The sequence below is a fragment of the Coregonus clupeaformis genome, chromosome 17 (genome assembly GCF_020615455.1).
Source record: "Coregonus clupeaformis isolate EN_2021a chromosome 17, ASM2061545v1, whole genome shotgun sequence".
NCBI classification, from domain to species: domain Eukaryota; kingdom Metazoa; phylum Chordata; class Actinopteri; order Salmoniformes; family Salmonidae; genus Coregonus; species Coregonus clupeaformis.
The window spans coordinates 37,836,717-37,859,123 of NC_059208.1; the positions used below are offsets into that span (position 1 = coordinate 37,836,717).

The 22,407-nt window shown below is 44.5% G+C and overlaps 1 protein-coding gene across 1 annotated transcript; it reads left to right on the top strand.

Moving 5' to 3' along the window:
• Positions 1-5,354: 5,354 nt before the first annotated feature.
• Positions 5,355-21,932, top strand: LOC121586346. Its single transcript, XM_041902964.2, has 3 exons — positions 5,355-8,083; positions 18,012-18,228; positions 19,169-21,932. Exons 1-3 carry the CDS (start codon positions 5,537-5,539, stop codon positions 19,186-19,188), a joined length of 2,784 nt encoding a protein of 927 aa, XP_041758898.2. The 5' UTR covers positions 5,355-5,536; the 3' UTR covers positions 19,189-21,932.
• The last annotated feature ends 475 nt before the right edge of the window (positions 21,933-22,407 follow it).

Sequence of the window (22,407 nt, forward strand, 5' to 3'; positions counted from 1 at the left end):
TCTATGTTGGCCGGGGTGGTTCTCAATCAGAGGCAACGAGAATCAGCTGTTGCTTGTTGTCTCTGATTGGGAACCATACTTAGGCAGCCTTTTGTGCACTTGTGATTCGTGGGATCTTGTTCCGTGTAGGTTTGTGTATGACCGAGGACTTCACGTTTCGTTTTGTTGTTTTGTTATTTGTATCGTGTTGCTAAGTACACATTAAAAAGATGTACGCATATCACGCTGCGCCTTGGTCCACTCATTATAACGATCGTGACAGAAGATCCCACCATCAAAGGACCAAGCAGCGTGTCCAGGAGCAGACAGCCTGGACTTGGGAGGAGATCTTGGACGGGCAGGGGTCCTGGACTTGGGAGGAAATCCAGGCCGGAATGGATCGCCGTCCGTGGGAGGAGACGGTGGAGGCGCGCCATAGAGAGGAGCAGCGGTGCCAACCGGGTCGACGTCGGACACGCAAGAGGCAACCCCAATAAAACAAATTGGGGGGGCACACGGCATGGACGACGGGGCTGCTGGAGGCAGCTACAGGGCGAGTTTGGGGAGTAGGAGAGGAGGCCACCGGGTTTGGGGGGCTGGAAGGGAGGTTGGCGGAGCCTAGAGGTAGAGCAGAGCCAACTCCCCGTACTCAGGCTAGGCAGCGTGAGACTGGGCAGGTTCCGAGGTATGCGGAGCTGCGTACTGTGCCGCGAGTGGTCCGGCACAGTCCGGTACGTCCTGTGCGAGCACCACGCACGTGTCGTGCTAAGGTGGGCATGCAGCCAGGACGGAGTGTGCCGGCTCAACGCTCGTGGCCTCCAGTACCCCTCCTCGGTCCCGGATATCCTGCGCCAGTGTCACGTGCTGTAGTGCCAGTACGAGTACACAGCCCTGTACATCCTGTGCTGATGCCTCACACAGAGTGTGTAAAAATAGGCATTCAGCCAGGACGGGTTGTGTCAGCTCTTCGCTCCAGACCTCCAGTCCGTCTCCACAGCCCGGTCCGGCCTGTTCCTGCTCCCCACACCAAGCCTGTGGTGCGCGTCGCCAGCCCGGTCCAGCCTGTTCCTGCCCCTCGCACCAAGCCTGTGGTGCGCGTCGCCAGCCCGGCCCGGCCTGTTCCTGCTCCCCGCACCAAGCATGTGGTGCGCGTCTCCAGCCCGGTCCGGCCTGTTCCTGCCCCTCGCACCAAGCCTGTGGTGCGCGTCGCCAGCCCGGCCCGGCCTGTTCCTGCCCCTCGCACCAAGCCTGTGGTGCGCGTCGCCAGCCCGGTCCAGCCTGTTCCTGCCCCTCGCACCAAGCCTGTGGTGCGCGTCGCCAGCCCGGCCCGGCCTGTTCCTGCCCCTCGCACCAAGCCTGTGGTGTGCGTCACCAGCCCGGCCCGGCCTGTTCCTGCCCCCCGCACCAAGCCTGTGGTGCGCGTAGCCAGCCCGGTCCGGCCTGTTCCTGCTCCCCGCACCAAGCCTGTGGTGCGCGTCGCCAGCCCGGCCCGGCCTGTTCCTGCTCCCCGCACCAAGCCAGTGGTGCGCATCGTCAGCCCGGTCCGGCCGGTTCCTGCTCCCCGCACCAAGCCAGTGGTGCGCATCGTCAGCCCGGTCCGGCCCGTTCCTGCTCCCCGCACCAAGCCTGTGGTGCGCGTCGTCAGTCCGGCACAGCCCGTGCCTGTTTCACCGGTGCCTGGTCAGGTACCGGTCAGCTGCTCCACACCGGAGCCTAAGCAATCCGCTCCACCGATGTCCAGTCCAGCTCCAGCCAGCGGGACCAGACCAGGGGCGCTACGGGGGGTTGTTAGAGGGTGGTGGTCACGCCCGGAGCCGGATCCGCCTCCGAGGTGGAATGCCCACCCGGCCCCTCCCCTGTTGGGTTTATGTTGGCGCGGTCGCAGTCCGCGCCTTTGGGGGGTACTGTCACGCCCTGGCTCTGGGGACTCTTGTATGTTGAGCCAGGGTGTTAGTTTCTTTGTGTAGTGTCTATGTTTCGTTTTCTATGTTCTTTTCTAGGTTATGTGTTTCTATGTTGGCCGGGGTGGTTCTCAATCAGAGGCAACGAGAATCAGCTGTTGCTTGTTGTCTCTGATTGGGAACCATACTTAGGCAGCCTTTTGTGCACTTGTGATTCGTGGGATCTTGTTCCGTGTAGGTTTGTGTATGACCGAGGACTTCACGTTTCGTTTTGTTATTTGTATCGTGTTGCTAAGTACACATTAAAAAGATGTACGCATATCACGCTGCGCCTTGGTCCACTCATTATAACGATCGTGACACTAATAGGATTCTGATTGGGGTGACAAAATCCTACAAGATTGATCAAAAACCTATTGGATCCAATTGGATTACTTTTGATTTCCAATAGGATTCTGATAGAGGTAATACAAAATCCTAAAGGATTGCCAGAATCATATAGGGTCCAATAGGATTACTTTTGATTCCCAATAGGAAAACACATAATCCAATAGGATTCTGATACAGGTGACACAAAATCCTATAGGACTGCAAGAACCCTATAGGACCCAATATGATTACTTTCTATTTCAAATTGGAAAAACGTAGTCCAATAGGATACCAATATGATTCTGATAGAGGTGACACAAAATCCTATAGGATTGTGAGAATCTTAAAGGATTATATTGGAAAAATCACTAATCCTATATTTTTGGACTAGGGATTCCACCAGGGACGACAGGTTGAAGCTTTTCACATCACCTCGGGTAATTCGCATCACCTCAACCCTCATGTTCTGGCGGAGGTGACTCCCTTCTCTCCTCTCTCTCTCTCTCTTCCAATTAGCGGGACAGAGGGATGAGGGGGTGGGTGACCGGCAGACGGGAGTCTTCTTTAAACGCCTTTTCTTAGGTCGGCCAATATGGTGTGTGCCACTAACTCCCCTGACGGAATTTAATGTAATTAGTGGATTACAGTAGTCGGACAGCACTGCAGTTGGGAAATATTTACTACCAATGGAAGTGTTTTAAATTGACATGCTCTGATTCACAGTGTAGTCGTCATTAGATAATGGAGCTATATAAACATGATTAATCCTGACTTTTTGACAACATCGATTAATGAACTATATCGGAAAGCTTTAGATAGAGCCCAATCTTCCAGTTGGTGATTCGAGCGCATTAAGCACGACGAGGCGCACAGTCGCCCTTCATTCAGAAGATGACTACTCTCAAACCAACACAGAGCGAGATATAAAACATTACTGCGGAATACCAAGGATTTGGTAAGTTTGAAAGATGATTTTTTAACATCCCTTGCATGCAGGCTTAAAACGAGGAGTGCGTAATTGTGGTGAACGTTTGGCGTGCAAACGTACAGCTATGTGCAGACCAGAGGCATAGTTTGCATGTTAATCTAAACGACAACACAAAACTATCCGTCGTTGGTATGTTAACTTTTTATGATTAGAGAAAGTAACCATCAGGGGAGGAAGAAGCCTGTGTAAAAGGTAATCCAGTATATAGGCTACATAGTTGAGTTACATAGCCTCTACACATGCTGTCATACAAATGTACAAAGTACATTAGTAGGCAACATTTCAATAAAAAGTATATTCTGATTTGAAAACAAAGTGAGGCACTCATTTTTCTCCAGTTTTCTATGATCAGTTTGAAAGTGAATATGCTATACAATTTAAACACAACATATGTTTATTATATTTTTATGAACATCTTGCTATGTGTCCTTTTTGGCAGACCTGTTGCCAGAGCATTTAAAAAAAGGAAGATTAGGCAACTTGCCAAAAGCAAGACCTCTTCTCTGTTATGTCTGTCTCCTCTTTACCGGAATGGAAACAACTCCTGCTGGAGCGAAAGAGGAGGGAGGAGGAGGAGCGAGAGAAGAGAGAAAAAGAGGAGGAGGCCAAACTCGCCAGCATGCCTGCCTGGAAGCGAGGGATCATCCAGAGGAGGAGAATGAAACAGGAGAGTTTCGGGGACAAGGAGAGGGAGGGCCCCCTCCAAGTCAAGGAGGGCAGGTCCCCCTCTGATCCTGCGAGTGACCCGGACAGCTCTACACTGGTGCAGCTGGGAAGTGAACCACCACTCAGCCCAGACATCACAGGGCCTTGGCTGGATGAAGAGGCTAAACCACAGAGTCAGGTGTTAAAGGAGCAAATCAACCCTGTCCGACAAAACCCATTCATTCGCACACATGGCGGATGGAGGAGGGGAAGAGAAGCAGAGAGGGCTGGGGAGATGGGCCATGAGAAAGGGAATGAGCAGGAAATAGAAGTAAGGAGAGAGCGGGAAAAGGAGAAAGAAAGAGGCTACGTGAAAGGTCACGATGGGGAGTCTGGGAAGGGAAGAGATATAGAAATAAAAATAGAGCGATACAGGGACAGGAGTGGGGGCAGAGAAAAGGACAGAAGTGCCGGGAGAGAGACGAGCCGGGATACTGTGAGAGATAGGGAAAGGGAATGCCAGAGAGAGAGAAAAGAGGAGGAGAGGGAGGAGGGAGACTCAGATCCTCCAAGCCCCAAGTACCCCCATCCACTAGTCCCAGGCCTTCGTACCATCAGAGCAGACAACATCATCATTATTGAACAGGACAGAAAGGGAAGTGATGAAAGGACGGGTAGAAGGAGAGAGTCGGAGAGGGAGAGGGAGGTGATGGAAGAGGAGCAGGAAAATAGAGATGTAAAGATGGACCTCAAGGAGTTTCTGGCTGGTGGAGGGAGTGTCACAGAGATCCGAGCATCAGAAGTATTGATCATTAAACCCTTAGCTGGCACTGAGGACTCGAGGAGTGGATGTCTAAAAGGGACAGGCAGGGAAGGAGATGGAGAAAGAGGAAGAGAAGCAAAGTGCAATAAAGATGGAGGGAAGGACTGTGAGAGGGAGCTGGAGAGAGAGGTGGCATGGTTGAAAGATAAAGAGAGGGAGAACTTGAGGGAGAAAGACCGACCACGGACACAAGCAGCTTCAGAAAAAGAGGATAGGAGATATGGTGACACAGATGACAGTATCCACAATGAGAGAGGAGTTAGGGTGAGTGAGCTGCTGAGTAAATTTGGGGAGCATACAAAGAAATTCAGGGAACATCCAAAGCCTCCGTCCCGGTCTAAAAGCTCAGAGTGTTTCATCCGGCCTGGCAGAGACAGAGAAAAGTTTTGTCTGGATGAGGACGATGATGGAGACAGGAGAGGGGAGGATAAACATGCAGGATTCAGGGATGTGCCCAAGCGGTCATTCAGCTTCTCTGAACGGGTGATATGCGCAAAGGAGAATGGCATGCAGGATGAGGGGAACCATGATAGGAAGGTGGTGGAGAGGACATATTCAGACAGGAGGGTGGCAGCTAGGGGAGATGTAGTGGGGGGGGAATGGTCAGGGAGGGGAGGCAAGCAGGGGGGCTGGACCTGGCTTTCAGATAAAGAGCAGGCAGGGAAGCATAGAGAGGGATGCATAAAAGCAGACAGGGAGGTAGAAGGACAGCATGAGAGACAGCCTGCTTTGGAAAGTAACACAGGGAAAGAGATTGACCGTTGGGTCGAGATAGTAACAGGAGTGGAGTTAGAATTTAGCAACAAGGGGACAAAGGAACTAACAGAGAATATGTATGGGGAGGCAGGGTTTACAATGGCCTCAGTTAAAAATACAGAGGCCTCATTTGCCCGAAGAGTGCCCATCAAACATGATGGACGAGAGAGAGCAGTGGAAAGAGAGGTAAAGCGAATGAAAGAAGAAAGCGAGAGAGGGATGGAGAGGGCGAGGAGCACAGAGAGAGAGGTGGTGGGTGGAAGACAGGCAGAACCTCAAATGCGGGAGAGAACGGGTTCAGACTTTAGGAGAGGATCAGACGCAAGGGACATAAAGAGGGTGTCAGAAGTAAGGGACTGCACAATTTCAGTTGAAACAACTCAGCAAAACTGTGTGATCACCCTCTCCGTAGACAGAGCCAGTCCTCCTCAGTTTGTTGATAATCATTACAGACATGTGTCAGCATTTACAGAGTGCTCATCAACCTTGCTTGGCACTGTGGTGCATAGAGGAACAGATTGGCATAGTAGCCAAGGAGCACCGGGGCACCATCCAACCCAGTCAGCACTGTCACAGCACACAGAGGATCTTATCAACAAGATAGAGAGAGTGGGAGGGACAGTGAATGAACGTGACAATCACAAAGGGACCCAAACATTGACTCAGGATAGCAAAGGCGTGATGAGGGAAGACACAGAGACTGAGAGAGGGCGCAAAGCTTATAGGGTGCCAGGTGAGGTAAGCAAGGACAGCACACATCCACCTGGCGCACACGTGCACAGTCATGTTTATCCCGAAAAGTCAGTTCAGGAAGTGACCCCTAAGTGTCCTAAGTCTCCAAAGTGTGTTGCCTCAGTTGGAATCCCTCCAACGTCACTTGAGATACACATACCCAGAACAGTGTTCTATGGTGTGGGGGAGGCAAGCCTCCAAAGCGAAGACGACCAGAGCTGTGAAGGAGAGGGAGGGAAAGGTGTGGAGAGGAGGGATAGTTGGAGGATTGGCAAGCCCTCTCACATCGAATCCTTGCAAGAGAAAATCCAGCAGAGAGAGAAGGAGAGGCTGAAGAACATAGAGGGAGTGGCAGCGACGGGGGATGATGGAGATGCGACTGAGGGGATGGAAAAGTCTGGGACTAGAAGTACTAGAAAAGCTTCAAGTTCAGACTGGTATGAGGAAGGAGAGAGGGGGAACGAAATGGAGCGAGAGAGACAGAGACAGGAAGGCTCTGCACCACAGACAACATCCACTCAGTTTGACGTCACACAGGAAGTGAGCGTGTCGAAAGCCGTCCCCCAGCTTCCTGTTCCTCTCTCGTTTTTGCAAGCTGTCAAAGGAGAGAAAGAAACCGGGGTGATCTCCATCACAGCCTCTGAAGTAGCCTTGTTCAGCTCTCACGCGACTGAGAGAGAGGAAGATCCAACAAAACATGTAGTAGAGGAGTTGCGGTGCGACAGGGGTCAGCAGAGAAAACAGGACACCAGAGGCAGTGGAGGTAGAGGAGAAGAAGGAGAGGATAAACTCTCGGAGGAAGAGTACAGGCTGCATTATTTGCCTCCTTCACACTCTCCCTCACCCTTAGACTCTCTCTCCCCCTCTCCGCCTCACCCTCACTCTCTTGCTGAGATGAGCCGGATCTATAACTTGAAAACGGTGGGGTCCAGGACGGCAGTGTGCGTGAGTGACAGGACCGTGGATAGGTCTATCCCATCACACACTCCCAAGGTACAGTCCCACATAACAGCAGAACAACAGGAGACATGCAGTCCAGAGAGATCAGTTGGGAGGCTGACACAGAAGCAGCTGTGGGGTGGTGGTGGGGCACCTGGGAATAAGGCCTCTTCAAGCGATGAGAAGTCCGGACTTCAGACTGTACATTGTCAGGTGGAACAGCTTCAGTTGCGAGAACAACAGGAAGTACAGAGACCATCACACGACGACAACGCAGCATGGTCGTCTTTTATACAAAAAACTAATTTGAAAGATAAAGAGTCTAAAGCTCAGCAAAGCCCCAGGATATCACACAACCAGCCTAATAAGGAACCTCAGCAGAAGCATCCGAGGCAAAAGGACCAGCAAACACTCCTAAATCCCAGAAAATCTCAGTCCAATCTGCAACTGCACTCTGAAAGGCCTCCTCAACCCAAGCAGACCCAGTCCAACCAACCCAAACAGGCCCGGTCCATTACTATCAACTCCAGATCTCTCCTGACCCCCTCTCCTGAGAACTCAATTCACCCAGACCAGGGAGTCCCACCCACCCCATCATCCTCCCCATGCTCACCCTCCCCATCCCAGTCCCCCTCCGTCTCTCCTTCTCCTTCCCATTCTCTGACCCATTTCACCATCAGAAGCTCCTCTGGAGGCCAGCAGGTCAAGAGGGGCACCACCATCACCATCACCCCCAGGAAGCCTGTTGGAGGGGCAGCCGTGGAAGCAGTTTCAGTATCCTCAGGACCCCCGGCCAAGACGTCTTCCCAGGCTCAGATGCCTGTCCTAACCGAGGTAGTAGAGAGAGGCAAGAAGAGGTACCCCACTGTGGAGGAGATCGAAGTGATCGGCGGGTATCAGAACCTGGACAAGTCCTGCCTGGTCAAGACTCCCAAAGCAACTCCCAAAGGGGTGAGTGTAGACTGCCTGTTGGCATATTGCAGCCTATGCACTGCAAATTGTATTGATGATGTATTGCATCTTGTAGTGATGATCATGGATCCCATCCTCTAAGGTTGGGTTTAATAAAGACCCAATTTGTAAAACGAAATCAGTTTGTTATGGGATAAGATCGATGATAGTGTTTTGAGTGTTCACACTCGTATTCTGACTATCAAAAAACGTCCGCTTTTTCCCGCCTGCCTCCATTTGAACCTTTTTATCACCCCCCCATCATGTAGAATCCCCTTTCACTAGCATTAGAACATCCTGTTTGATTGCACTGAAGAGTTAGAACACATAAACTGAGCTAAGCCTGTTAAAGCCTTATCAAGCACGACATCATGATTCTCAGGTGTAAAGTACCCTACTAGTAGCAGTGGCTGTGCGGTCTCATTTAATAATGAACTAATTATAAACCCTTCATAAATCATTTGTTAGGGTAACCATAATGTATAGCATTACCAGACACTTTCAAATTAGCCTTCATGTAACACTTGAGGGGTGGAGAGGAAACCACACCGAAAGCCAGAGCCACCCCTCCTCCTCCAGATCTCTTTCTGTCTGTCTGACTGGAGGTTTTGCAGAGACAAGCTATGTGTGTTGTGAATCAATCATCACTTCTTTCTGTTTCATATAGAAAGACAAGTTTTCCCACAATAGTTAAAAATGTTTTTAACATTGAGTCCCCTTTTCATGAAAACATTTGGAGCCATAGCCTGTTAGAGACAGGATGCTGCCGAAATGGTACCCTATCCCCAACAGGGTTCACTCCTTTTAACCAGAGACCTATGGGCCCTGGCCAAAAGTAGTGCACTACATAAGGAATAGGGTACCATTTCAGACACAGAAGAGTATTTTGGAGTATTAATAATAATAATAATAATAATAATAATAATAATAATATGCCATTTAGCAGACGCTTTTATCCAAAGCGACTTACAGTCATGCGTGCATAATTTTTTTTTTTGTATATGGGTGGTCCCGGGGTTCGACCCCACTACCTTGGCGTTACAAGCGCCGTGCTCTACCAGCTGAGCTACAGAGGACCACGAGTACTATAATTAGGACACCTACATAACAAAGTGGCTCATCAGGGCAGAACTAAAAGCCAGGCTGGCAGTCTCCCCACACAAATAGAGCAAGAGCTTAAGAATGGGATGAGTCTGGTACAGTCTGTTTATATAGTAAGTTAGACCAGAATGTGCATATTTAGAGCAATCTATTGTTTTATACTTAAACATTTATGGTTTATGTACTGTACTTTACTCAGACAGCATGACCTTTAGTATAAAGCACTTTGCTATTGTATTTAGCCTATCAGCATATTTTTTCCTCTACTTTTCTGTCCATAATGCAAGATGCTACACAGTTCACGGCCTGCGTCACACCATTACATTGCAGGTTACTTCCTCTGCCAGATCCTGTCTTTAATTGAGCCTGCCCTTGTTGCCTTCCCGACAAGTCTTCCTTTGTATTTTCCTGTTTCTGCTGAGTTTGTTTTGCTGCATTGGAATTTTGGCAAACGTTGACCTATTGGCATATAACATCAGCATTTGCAGGGTAGGAAAGAAATTAATTGTCTCGCGATGCCAATGCCCTCCTTTCAAGACTTGTTCAAATATGGAAATGAATGATAACACCTCAAATGAAAAATAACTGACTTGTTAATTTAGCTATGGCACTATAGTTGAGGAGTCTGTATAGTTTTCGCAACACTGACTATTGATGCTGTCCTACCGTAACCTAATGTCCAATTTATAATTCTTCAAATGGGATCATCAAGCCCAATTTTGGTGCGACTGAGGAGGAACAGCCTCTCATTTGTCAGTGAAAGAGGAGGGTGGGATTAAACAGAAGTGGAGTGAAGGGAACTCAACAACCTAGCTGAGACACTGCATGTCTGAGTCCCAAATGGCACCGTCTTCACTACATAATGCACTACCTTTGACCAGGGCCCTATGGCCCTGGTCAAAACTAGTGCAGAGAAAAGGGTGACATTTTGGACGCATTCACTGGAAAGTTTCTCTCATTTCCTCTTTCAGGCCTGCTCACTTCCTCTGAATTTAGAGACAGAGAAATAGCAAATATAGGGGAGAGTGGGGTAAGTTGAGCCAAACGGTTTGTTGAGCCACCCCTTGTTTCTAAGAAACCATATACAAAATTAATCATGTGACCAAATATTTAGGAAAAGGTCATCATTTCATGTAGTCTATGAAGGAAGAAACCACATGGAAAATGTGGTAAGCAAGTTAGGTAAAATAAAATAAAGAAAATTCACAAACTCAAATTAATTTATTGTGTTATAGGTTTCATGATGCTTGTGTCTAAACCAAATCTTATAGTTTTAAGATTGTTTTATACATCAGTTGGGGTCTTTATTAGCTACAATATCAGGTCGTAAACCTACAGTTGAATTCCTGACATTTAATCCTAGTAAAAATTCCCGGTCTTAGGTCAGTTAGGATCACCACTTAATTCTAAGAATGTGAAATGTCAGAATAATAGTAGAGAGAATGATTTATTTCAGCTTTTATTTATTTCATCACATTCCCAGTGGGTCAGAAGTTTACATACACTCAATTAGTATTTGGTAGCATTGCCTTTAAATTGTTTAACTTGGGTCAAACGTTTCAGGTAGCCTTCCACAAGCTTCCCACAATAAGTTGGGTGAATTTTGGCCCATTCCTCCTGACAGAGCTGGTGTAACTGAGTCAGGTTTGTAGGCCTCCTTGCTCGCACACGCTTTTTCAGTTCTGCCCACACATTTCTATAGGATTGAGGTCAGGGCTTTGTTACCTTGACTTTGTTGTCCTTAAGCCATTTTGCAACAACTTTGGAAGTATGCTTGGGGTCATTGTCCATTTGGAAGACCCATTTGCAACCAAGCTTTAACTTCCTGACTGATGTCTTGAGATGTTGCTTCAATATATCCACATAATTTTCCTTCCTCATGATGCCATCTATTTTGTGAAGTACACCAGTCCCTCCTGCAGCAAAGCACCCCCACAGCATGATGCTGCCACCCCCGTGCTTCACGGTTGGGATGGATGGTGTTCTTCGGCTTGCAAGTCACCCGGTTTCCTCCAAACATAACGATGGTCATTATGGCCAAACAGTTCTGTTTTTGTTTCATCAGACCAGAGGACATTTATCAAAAAAGTACAATCTTTGTCCCCATGTGCAGTTGCAAACCGTAGTCTGGCTTTCTTTATGGCAGTTTTGGAGCAGTGGCTTCTTTCTTGCTGAGCGGCCTTTCAGGTTATGACGATATAGGACTTGTTTTACTGTGGATATAGATACTTTTGTACCTGTATCCTAAAGCATCTTCACAAGGTCCTTTGCTGTTGTTCTGGGATTGATTTGCACTTTTCGCACCAAAGTACGTTCATCTCTAGGAGACAGAACGCGTCTCCTTCCTGAGCAGTATGACGGCTGCGTGGTCCCATGGTGTTTATACTTGCGTACTGTTGTTTGTACAGATGAACGTCGTACCTTCAGGCATTTGGAAATTGCTCCCAAGGATGAACCAGACTTGTGGAGGTCTACAATTATTTTTCTGAGGTCTTGGCTGATTTATTTTGATTTTCCCATGATATCAAGCAAAGAGGCACTGAGTTTGAAGGTAGGCCTTGAAATACATCCACAGGTACACCTCCAATTGACTCAAATGATGTCAATTAGCTTATCAGAAGCTTCTAAAGCCATGACATCCTTTTCTGGAATTTTCCAAGCTGGTTAAAGGCACAGTCAACTTAGTGTATGTAAACTTCTGACCCACTGGAATTGTGATACAGTGAATTATAAGTGAAATAATCTGTCTGTAAACAATTGTTGGGAAAATTACTTGTGTCATGCACAAAGTAGATGTCCTAACCGACTTTCCAAAACTATAGTTTGTTAAAAATAAATTTGTGGAGTGGTTGAAAAACAAGTTTTAATGACTCCAACCTAAGTGTATGTAAACTTCCGACTTCAACTGTAGCATGAAAGTACCTCCTAGCTGTGCATTCGGAAAGCATTCAGACTCCGACACTTTTTCCACATTTTGTTACGTTACAGCCTTTTTCTAAAATGGATAAACATGTTATTTTTCTTCATTAATTTACACACAATACCCCATAATGACAAAGCAAAAACAGATTTGCAGAAAATGTTGCCAATTTATAAAAATATATAACTGAAATATAACATTTACATAAGTATTCAGACCCTTTACTCAGTACTTTGTTGAAGCACCTTTGGCAGCAATTACAGCCTCGAGTCTTCTTGGGTATGACGCTGCAAGCTTGACACACCTGTATTTGGGGAGTTTCTCCCATTCTTCTCTGCAGATCCTCTCAAGCTCTGTCAGGTTGGATGGGGAGCGTCGCTGCACAGCTATTTTCATGTCTCTCCAGAGATGTTAGATCAGTTTCAAGTCCGGGCTCTGGCTGGGCCACTCAAGGACATTCAGAGACTTGTCCCGAAGCCACTACTAAGTTGTCTTGGCTGGGTGCTTAGGGTCGTTGTCCTGTTGGAAGGTGAACCTTCACCCCAGTCTGAGGTCCTGAGCGCTCTGGAGCAGGCTTTCATCAAGGATATCGATGTACTTTGTTCCGTTCATCTTTCCCTCGGTCCTGACTAGTCTCCCAGTCCCTGCCGCTGAAAAACATTCCCACAGCATGATGCTGCCACCACCACGCTTCACCGTAGGGATGGTGCCAGGTTTCCTCCAGACGTGATGCTTGGCATTCAGGCCAAAGAGTTCAATCTTGGTTTCATCAGACCAGAGAATCTTGTTTCTCATGGTCTGAGTCCTTTAGGTGCCTTTTGGCAAACTCCAAACAGGCTGTCAAGTGCCTTTTACTGAGAAGTGGCTTCCGTCTGGCCACTCTACTATAAAGGCCTGATTGGTGGAGTGCTGCAGAGATGGTTATCCATCTGGAAGGTTCTTCCATCTCCACAGAGGAACTCTGGAGCGCTGTCAGAATGACCATCGGGTTCTTGGTCACCTCCCTGACCAAGGCCCTTCTCCCCCGATTGCTCATTTTGGCCGGGAGGCCAGCTCTAGGAAGAGTCTTGATGGTTCCAAACTTCTTATATTTAGGAATGATGGAGGCCACTGTGTTCTTGTGGACATTCAATACTGCAGAAATGTTTTGGTACCCTTCCTCAGATCTGTGCCCAGACACAATCCTGTCCCGGAGCTCTACAGACAATTCCTTCGACCTCATGGCTTGGTTTTTGCTCTGACATGCACTGTCAACTGTGGAACCTTATATACAGTTGAAGTCGGAAGTGTACATACACTTAGGTTGGAGTCATTAAAACTTGTTTTTCAACCACTCCACAAATTTATTTTTAACAAACTATAGTTTTGGCAAGTCGGTTAGGACATCTACTTTGTGCATGACACAAGTAATTTTCCCAACAATTGTTTACAGACAGATTATTTCACTTATAATTCACTGTATCACAATTCCAGTGGGTCAGAAGTTTACATACACTAAGTTGATGAAAATGATGTCATGGCTTTAGAAGCTTCTGATAAGCTAATTGACATAATTTGAGTCAATTGGAGGTGTTCCTGTGGATCTATTTCAAGGCCTACCTTCAAACTCAGTGCCTCTTTGCTTGACATCATGGGAAAATCAAAATAAATCAGCATTAAAAAAATGGTAGACTTCCACAAGTCTGGTTCATCCTTGGCAGCAATTTCCAAACGCCTGAAGGTACTACGTTCATCTGTACAAACAATAGTACGGAAGTATAAACACCATGGAACCACGCAGCCATCATACTGCTCAGGAAGGAGACGCATTCTGTCTCCTAGAGATGAACGTACTTTGGTGCGAAAAGTGCAAATCAATCCCAGAACAACAGCAAAGGACCTTGTGAAGATGCTGGAGGAAACAGGTACAAAGGTATCTATATCCACAGTAAAACAAGTCCTATATCGACATAACCTGAAAGGCCGCTCAGCAAGGAAGAAGCCACTGCTCCAAAACTGCCATAAAAAAGCCAGACTACGGTTTGCAACTGCACATGGGGACAAAGATCGTACTTTTTGGAGAAATGTCCTCTGGTCTGATGAAACAAAAATAGAACTGTTCGGCCATAATGACCATCGTTATGTTTGGAGGAAAAAGGGGACTTCATGAGGATGGCATCATGAGGAAGGAAAATTATGTGGATATATTGAAGCAACATCTCAAGACATCAGTCAGGAAGTTAAAGCTTGGTCGCAAATGGGTCTTCCAAATGGACAACGACCCCAAGCATACTTCCAAAGTTGTGGCAAAATGGCTTAAGGACAACAAAGTCAAGGTATTGGAGTGGCCATCACAAAGCCCTGACCTCAATCCTATAGAAAATGTGTGGGCAGAATTGAAAAAGCGTGTGCGAGCAAGGAGGCCTACAAACCTGACTCAGTTACACCAGCTCTGTCAGGAGGAATGGGCCAAAATTCACCCAACTTATTGTGGGAAGCTGATGGAAGGCTACCTGAAACGTTTGACCCAAGTTAAACAATTTAAAGGCAACGCTACCAAATACTAATTGAATGTATGTAAACTTCTGACCCACTGGGAATGTGATGAAAGAAATAAAAGCTGAAATAAATCATTCTCTCTAGTATTATTCTGACATTTCACATTCTTAAAATAAAGTGGTGATCCTAACTGACCAAAGGCAGGGAATTTTTACTAGGATTAAATGTCAGGAATTGTGAAAAACTGAGTTTAAATGTATTTGGCTAAGGTGTATGTAAACTTCCGACTTCAACTGTAGACAGGTGTGTGCCTTTCAAATCAATAGAATTTACCACAGGTGGACTCCAATCAAGTTGTAGAAACATCTCAAGGATGATCAATGGAAACAGGATGCACTTGAGCTTAATTTCGAGTCTCATAGCAAAGGGTCTGAATACTTATGTAAATAAGGTTTTTCTGTTATTTTTATATTTTAAACTTTTTTTGCTTTATCATTATGGGGTATTGTGTGTAGATTGATGAGGGAAACATATAATTTAATCCCTTTTATAATAAGGCTGTAATGTAACAAAATGTGGAAAAAGTAAAGGGGTCTGAATACTTTCCGTATTCACTGTATATAGTAGTCAAAATGTTTGCCTTGGGATAAGTTGAGCCAATGGCCATGGGGTAAGTCAGGGCTTCCCAAACTCGGTCCTCTGGACCCCAAGGGATGCATGTTTTGGTTTTAGCCCTAGCACTACACAGCTGATTCCAATAATCAAAGCTTAATGATGAGTTCATTATTTGAATCAGCTGTGTAGTGCTAGGGGGGAAAAAAAAAACATGCACCCCTTGGGGTCCCCAGGACCGAGTTTGGGAAACGCTGGGGTAAACAATGGCCACCATACTCCATACAAATGATGATTACATTTTGTCCGTTTTATGCATAATATGCATATGAACTCAATATAGTGCATTTTTATTGTGACAGAGCAGACATAATCATGCCCCATGTTTACAAAACGTAAAACAAGCAGGGGTTCTTGAGAGCTCAGCCAAGGAATTGAGATAAGGGAAGAAGTCTATTCGAGCAGCAGCAAGGGATGAAAAGATTTACTGAATGACACTGAAGAGCTCCTGAGTGGCACAGTGGTCCAAGTTCCACTAGAGATCCTGGTTTGAATCCAGGCTCTGTCGCAGCCGGCCGCGACCGGGAGACTCATGGGCGGCGCACAATTGGCCCAGCGTCGTCCAGGGTAGGGGAGGGAATGGCCGGCAGGGATGTAGCTCAGTTGATTGAGCATGGCGTTTGCAACGCCAGGGTTGTGGGTTCGATTCCCACGGGGGGCCAGTATAAAAAATAAAAATAAAAAAATTATATAAAATATGTATTCACTAACTGTAAGTCGCTCTGGATAAGAGCGTCTGCTAAATGACGTAAATGTAAGAGGTACATTGACAAAAAAAGAAAACAAACATGTACCTGTGCGAAAGAGAGGCTATGAAAGAGTAACAGAGGCACACAAAGTCTTATCTGACGACATCGAGTCTGAGATGCTAAACATATCAAGAATCTCGCGGACCAGTATCATGGGCTTAGTAGCCTTAAGTGCAGAGAACTTGCCTACAAATTGGCACATTGAAAACAACATCTCTGTTCCAGACAACTGGTCAAGAAATGGGAGGATAAGTGACATTGAACAGTGAGATCAATATCTGAATGTAGGTATACATTTAAGATATACAATATACCACTCCCCCATTTCATCAATTAAACTTTGACCTAACAGCACCATCACCCACTGTCACAGGACACAATCACCCACTGTCACAGGACACAATCACCCACTTACCCCAAGGCTGCTCAACTTACATTTTTAACATTTTAGTCATTTAGCAGATGCTCTTATCCAGAGCAACTTACAGTTAGTGAGTGCATACATTTTTCATACTGGCCCCCCGTGTCCCTATGTTCAACTTACCCCATACCCGGGGTAAGTTGTGCCAAGAGACCACTTTATTTGGAAAAGCTATGTTTTCAAAACTGTTATGTTTACATGAATTCTGATTATTTCCAGGGATACACAACATCCTGAAATATATAGAGATATATTTGTTAGAAAGAATACTATATTTCCCTTGACGTAGTGATGCTGAATGTAAAAAAGCGGCTCAACATACCCGATCTCCCCTAAAGACACTTTGGTTTTGAATGAATCAATTATGCAGTGGATGTTTATTAATCGACTATGATGCAGGATGTGGATTATGACAAAGTATCATCCTCTGTTTAATGCACACATTAGGTCAATAAGGGACATTTTTACCATTATTTTGCAGGACTATAACTGAGAATACAATGATGATGTGCATCATCATGACTACATTTCATGATAATCAGTGCTGCAACTGAATGGACATACTCTGACCGAAATATTCCAAATATATCCAAACCTAATTGGATGCATTATTCACCTGAATGAATCTCACCCACTCAGTACTCCTAGCTGTTAAGCACAGCTCTCCTTTACTATAGTCGTCCTGCTGTAACTCTTTCGTAGCCTATTGGCGCTTCCTGTTGCTCACGTTGCTGTCCTTGAGACTGTTTGTCGTCAGCTCCCCCGAGCAGCGGCATCATCTCACAGAGGGGGGTGACTTACGCTCTCCTCCTCATCCTTTGTCAAATCTTTTGGTCTCCCCCTCCTCAATCCCCAGGCTCCCTTGGCGCATCTATTCCTCTCAAACTAGACCAAGGTACCATTCTTGTGGACAGCGGCTGCCCCACATCCGGTGTAAGACATTTCTACGAGTATTCGTTGATTAGCGATTGACACAGTGCACGTCCTTTCTTCCTCTCTCTCTCTCTCTGGTTCTCCTCCATGTTCTCCCCTGCTGTGTTAGCCTGGGTTAATCAGTTCAGTAAGGGATTAGCCTCCTGGGCCTGAGCTTGATTCGTCCAACCTCTCTCACACCAGGTTATTATCAGGAGTGTGTGGTCAGTCAGTCTGTGGTGAATATAAATGTACTACACCAACCTATAATATAATGCACTATAACGACCTATAATATAATGTACTACACAGACCTCTACAGGGGCCAGGTTTTACTTCCTGTTGGGTCCAGGCAGCAACTTTGTTTACACCAAAGTGAACTCTCAGTGTCCTTGATAAGTAAACAAACTGTAGGTTACACACATTTTTGTCAGGAAGGGTCTGACTCAGTACAACCTAATCATGACGTTTTTATGGGTGCCTTCAACATCTCCCTTTCATACGAAATAAGGGCAACACTGAAAGTACAGGTTATTTTTTGTTATTGTTCTTGAAGCATGTCCATCCTTATTAAGTAACACTGCAATGTGGTCAGGCTGTCTGTAAGGGTGTGGCTCTATTATGTGCACTGCACTAAGCCTCTATCCTGTGTCTGTCTTGTTCACCCCCCTCCAGGTGAAGGTGTGCTTCGATGAGACCCAGCTGGAGCAGGTGTGTGAGTACCCATCAGAGACCTCTATGCTGGCCTCTACCCCCTACCCATTACCTGGTCAGGAGGAAGGGAGGGAGGAGGAGGTGCAGGAGGAAGAGGAGGAGGAGGAGGAGGAGGAGAGAGGAGTGCTTGTGTCCAGGAGCAGCAGGAATGTGGGGGCAGCGGCTGGCCTGAGAGTAGGTCAGTATATGTCACTTCCTTACAAATACACTACATTACCAAAAGTATGTGGACACCTGCTCGTCGAACATCTCATTCCAAAATCATGGGCATTAATATGGAGTTGCTCCCCCCTTTGCTACTATAACAGCATCCACTCTTCTGGGAAGGCTTTCCACTAGATGTTGGAACATTGCTGCAGGGACTTGCTTCCATTCAGCCACAAGAGGCTGGTCAGGCACTGATGTTGCGTGATTAGGCCTGGCTCGCAGTCGGCGTTCCAATTCATTCCAAAGGTTTTTGATGGGGTTGAGGTCAGGGCTCTGTGCAGGCCAGTCAAGTTTTTCCACACTGATCTCGACAAACCATTTCTGTATGGACCTCGCTTTGTGCACAGGGGTATTGTCAAGCTGAAACAGGAAAGGGCCTTCCCCAAACTGTTGCAACAAAGTTGGAAGCACAGAATCGTCTAGAATGTCATTGTATGCTGTAGCGTTAAGATTTTTGACGAACTGACTTTTTGGAAAGGTGGCATCTTATGACAGTGCCATGTTGAAAGTCACTGAGCACTTCAGTAAGGCCATTCTACTGCCAATGTTTGTCTATGGAGATTGCATAGATGTGTGCTCGATTTGATACACCTGTCAGCAACAGGTGTGGCTGAAATAGCCGAATCCACTCATTTTAAGGTGTATTCACATACTTTTGTATGTATAGTGTAGCTAAATACCTGCATACATGGGGTGTATTCATCAGTGCAAACCATTGCAGAACATTCTGCAAAGAAACCAAGCGTTTCTTATTGGACAAGTCCAGGTTATTCCCGCTCTGTTTTCGCCCGTCTGCATCCGTTTGGTTTCTAGTGAATACACCCCTCAGTTAGTCATGAAATGTGGTTGTCCAATCCATACCTGTGTCTGAATTGTGTCTCATAACTCCTCTTTATCTCTCTATTTTACAGATGAGTCTTGCCATCGGTAGACGTCAGTCGGCTCGCCAAATTGCTCAAGTTATGTGATTAATATTTGATTTTATCTAGCAATATGATTTTTGTTTTCCTGTATTTTGTTTCTTTGAAATGATTGATTTAATGTTTATAATCTTTTTTGAAGTACAATGTTTTATTTGACATAGGATCAGGGATTATTGGTTTTGAATAAAAAAATAACCGTTTTATGTAGTTTATGAGATGAATGGTGGAGCCTGTAGCGGAGCATGACTGGCAAATCAAATTAAATAAACTCCTCTATTTAATGGTAAAAGTGTAAAGAAAATATGAAAACATGGTACATATTGTAGCCTATAAGTTTGAATATATACGCGTGTTGTATTTTTACCATCAGGTGTGTACTGTTGGGTGATGATCACATGTCTATGCAAGTTAGTGGAATACAAAAGTATGGTAAAAGGGTCCGGTCAGTTTAGTTTTAGTTAGCTTAGTTCAACAACATAACGGCTCTACTGTAAATAAACTCTGCATCAGCACTGTAACGATTCAGGTTGCATTCCAAATGGCACATTATTCACTGTAGTGCACTACTTTGACCAGAGACCTATGGGCCCTGGTCAAAAATAGTGCACTATAAAGGGATTAGAATGTCATTTTGGACGCATCCTCAATGATGCTTATATCATCTGGTCCCTGTGCCTGCTGGATTTGCTCATACAGATGATATAAAGATCTGGGCACAGATTCATAAAACCTTCTTAAGAAATGTCTTCTTAACTGCCATTTTTTCCTTAACTATAGACTTATGAAGAAAGTTAAGCAAAGTTGCTATTCCTGAAAAAGGTTATTGGAAATGTTCTTGCCCTATTTCTTATGTTTCTCCTTAAGCAAAAAGTTAAGAAGAAATTAGATTCTTGAAAATAACATTTTTGGATTTGTTCTTAATTCCAAGATAGCTAAACCCTTGTCTTAAACTCAGGGCAGTGAGAGAATAAGCTCATGAAAGCAATTGAACATTCACTCACAAACTTAATCTGAAAGTTTCAGTATTTATTATTTTAAACCCAAGAACATGTTTTAGAACAGTAATCTCAGTAGGAAATATGCTAACATGATTGCCGGTTGCCTAGCAACAAACATCTTAAGAAGATTCTAACAAGATATTTGAGAAGTTTGTCGGAAAATCATTAAATCTTAAGATATTGTTGAGGAATTGCACTTACGAACTATCTTATGAACTTCTTATTTTTTTTCTTAAGAAGCTTCTTAAGTTTTTGCGTAATGTGATTTGTGAATCTGGGCCCAGGTAATCTACAAGTCCAAGATGCATTTGGAGCCTTGGGAACACCCCTCATATGTAGTTTCTGGCAAACCGTGGCTATATGGCTATATGTAACATCATGACAATTCTCTTTTGTTCAATTACTGTTTCTGTTTGAACCACAAAATGGATTTCAGCTAGCCTTAATGCAGATGATTGAAAACACTGATGATACATTATGGAATGATCACCAATACACATTAATATGATATATTTTTTTATGTATCACTGTTTGCCCTCTAGTGGAATTAATGTGGTAGAATGAAAAACAGTAGTATATCTACTGTATCTATAGTACTTTGAAAGCATAGTTTTGAATGGAAAAGGTATTATGTTTGTGTCTCTGGTGTTACTATGTGAGACTACAGCACATGGGTGATGTGGGTGAAAAAAATACCATGATTTATGGGATTTTTACGACATTGAATCTATAAAATTGTCATTCGGAGGAGGGATTGTTGACATATATTTAGCATTTGTATCTAGAAGCATAATTGAGAAATAACTCATCAAAGTTGGCATATTTATGACATTTTGGTCTTACCCAGGTCTCTTTTAAGACTCCATAATGTTTTATCTGTAGTTGCTACAAAGCAAACATTGGTGGCATTTGAAGCTTTACCGTTTGCTCGGTAATATGAGTAGTATTTTGTTTTCAATAACAATTTTCTTACATTCATTTATGAATACAGAATTTTAATTATTTTTGATTCAGCTATTGTTTCTATATATTGTTGAAAATAATATACTTTATGGACATATCAAAGTTCCAGAGTGGGATCTCTGCTACTTTTAGAGTTATGATCCAATTTGTAAGCATTAACAACAGAGTGAATGTGAAAATTGATTCAAAATGGTTGCCCTCTGCTGGTGATTTGCACGATGTACAATATATAAAAAAAGTGACAATATTTTCTTCTTCTATATTCTTGTTTATATTATATTCATTAATTAATGTAAGAAAATTGTTATTGAAATCAAAATACCACTCATGTTTCAAAGTAAGTGGTAAAGACATGAAATGAAACATTATGGCGTCTTAAAGGAGGCCTGGGTAAGGCCAAAATGTAATAAATATGACAACTTCGATTAATTATTATCAATTCTGCTTTTAAATACAAATGTCTAATATGTCAACCATCCTTCCTCCAAAGGAGAATTCTATGGATTAAACGTCATGAACATCCCTCAAATCATGGTATTTTTTTGTCCTGGTTTCGTGAGGAATCACCGACATCCCAAATAAGGGCACAAACGTTATAATGGCTCCTTGGGATGCTGAAATCTCAATTTTAGGTGCTCTTTTTTGATGAAAAAGAATCTATATGAAGAATATCTGATTTATGCTCCCACGTGTGCAATTTTAATACTTTGTTTTATTCTTTCTGTTTTCTATTGTGGTCGAAGAAGCTGGCTTCATGAGAGAAAAACATCAAATAAATTATTTGAAACTAATTGAAGTGTCATGATGGGTTGTGTAGATCTGACTATACATACATTTATGTTTCAATGATATTTAGAGAGTATGTGATATTGTCATGTCATAGTGGGACACCTTGTGCACAAACGTGGCTGCATTGATGCAATAATTTACAATTATAGCAGAGGTTACAGTGTCACTGTCCAAACCAATGATGTATATAAACCCTGTATTACTGTTGCTATGTATTGACCAATGAGAGGCTTTGAAGCCACCGGTCAGCCATATTGGCACTCCTCAGAAACGCAGTCATCCACAGGAATGAATAGAATTCTACAGTATTTCAATTAAATGTTTAAATGACCAAATTTGATTTATTTAAGTATTTTGTGTGTTGTAGTAGGGACAGTAACATTAGTACTTTCCAAAAATTATACTTTAAGGAAAATGTTTTTATGTTTTCTTTTTCATTTTTGTTTAGCTCTCATAATATAATGTAGAAGTATGCAT

Bases quoted from the DNA above. Each gene is read 5' to 3' on its own strand.
- LOC121586346 (XM_041902964.2), top strand. From the start codon at position 5,537: ATGTATGGGGAGGCAGGGTTTACAATGGCCTCAGTTAAAAATACAGAG. The intron at 8,084-18,011 runs GTGAGTGTAGAC...ACCCCCCTCCAG, and splicing joins CCAAAGCAACTCCCAAAGGG to GTGAAGGTGTGCTTCGATGA. The intron at 18,229-19,168 runs GTCAGTATATGT...TCTATTTTACAG, and splicing joins AGCGGCTGGCCTGAGAGTAG to ATGAGTCTTGCCATCGGTAG.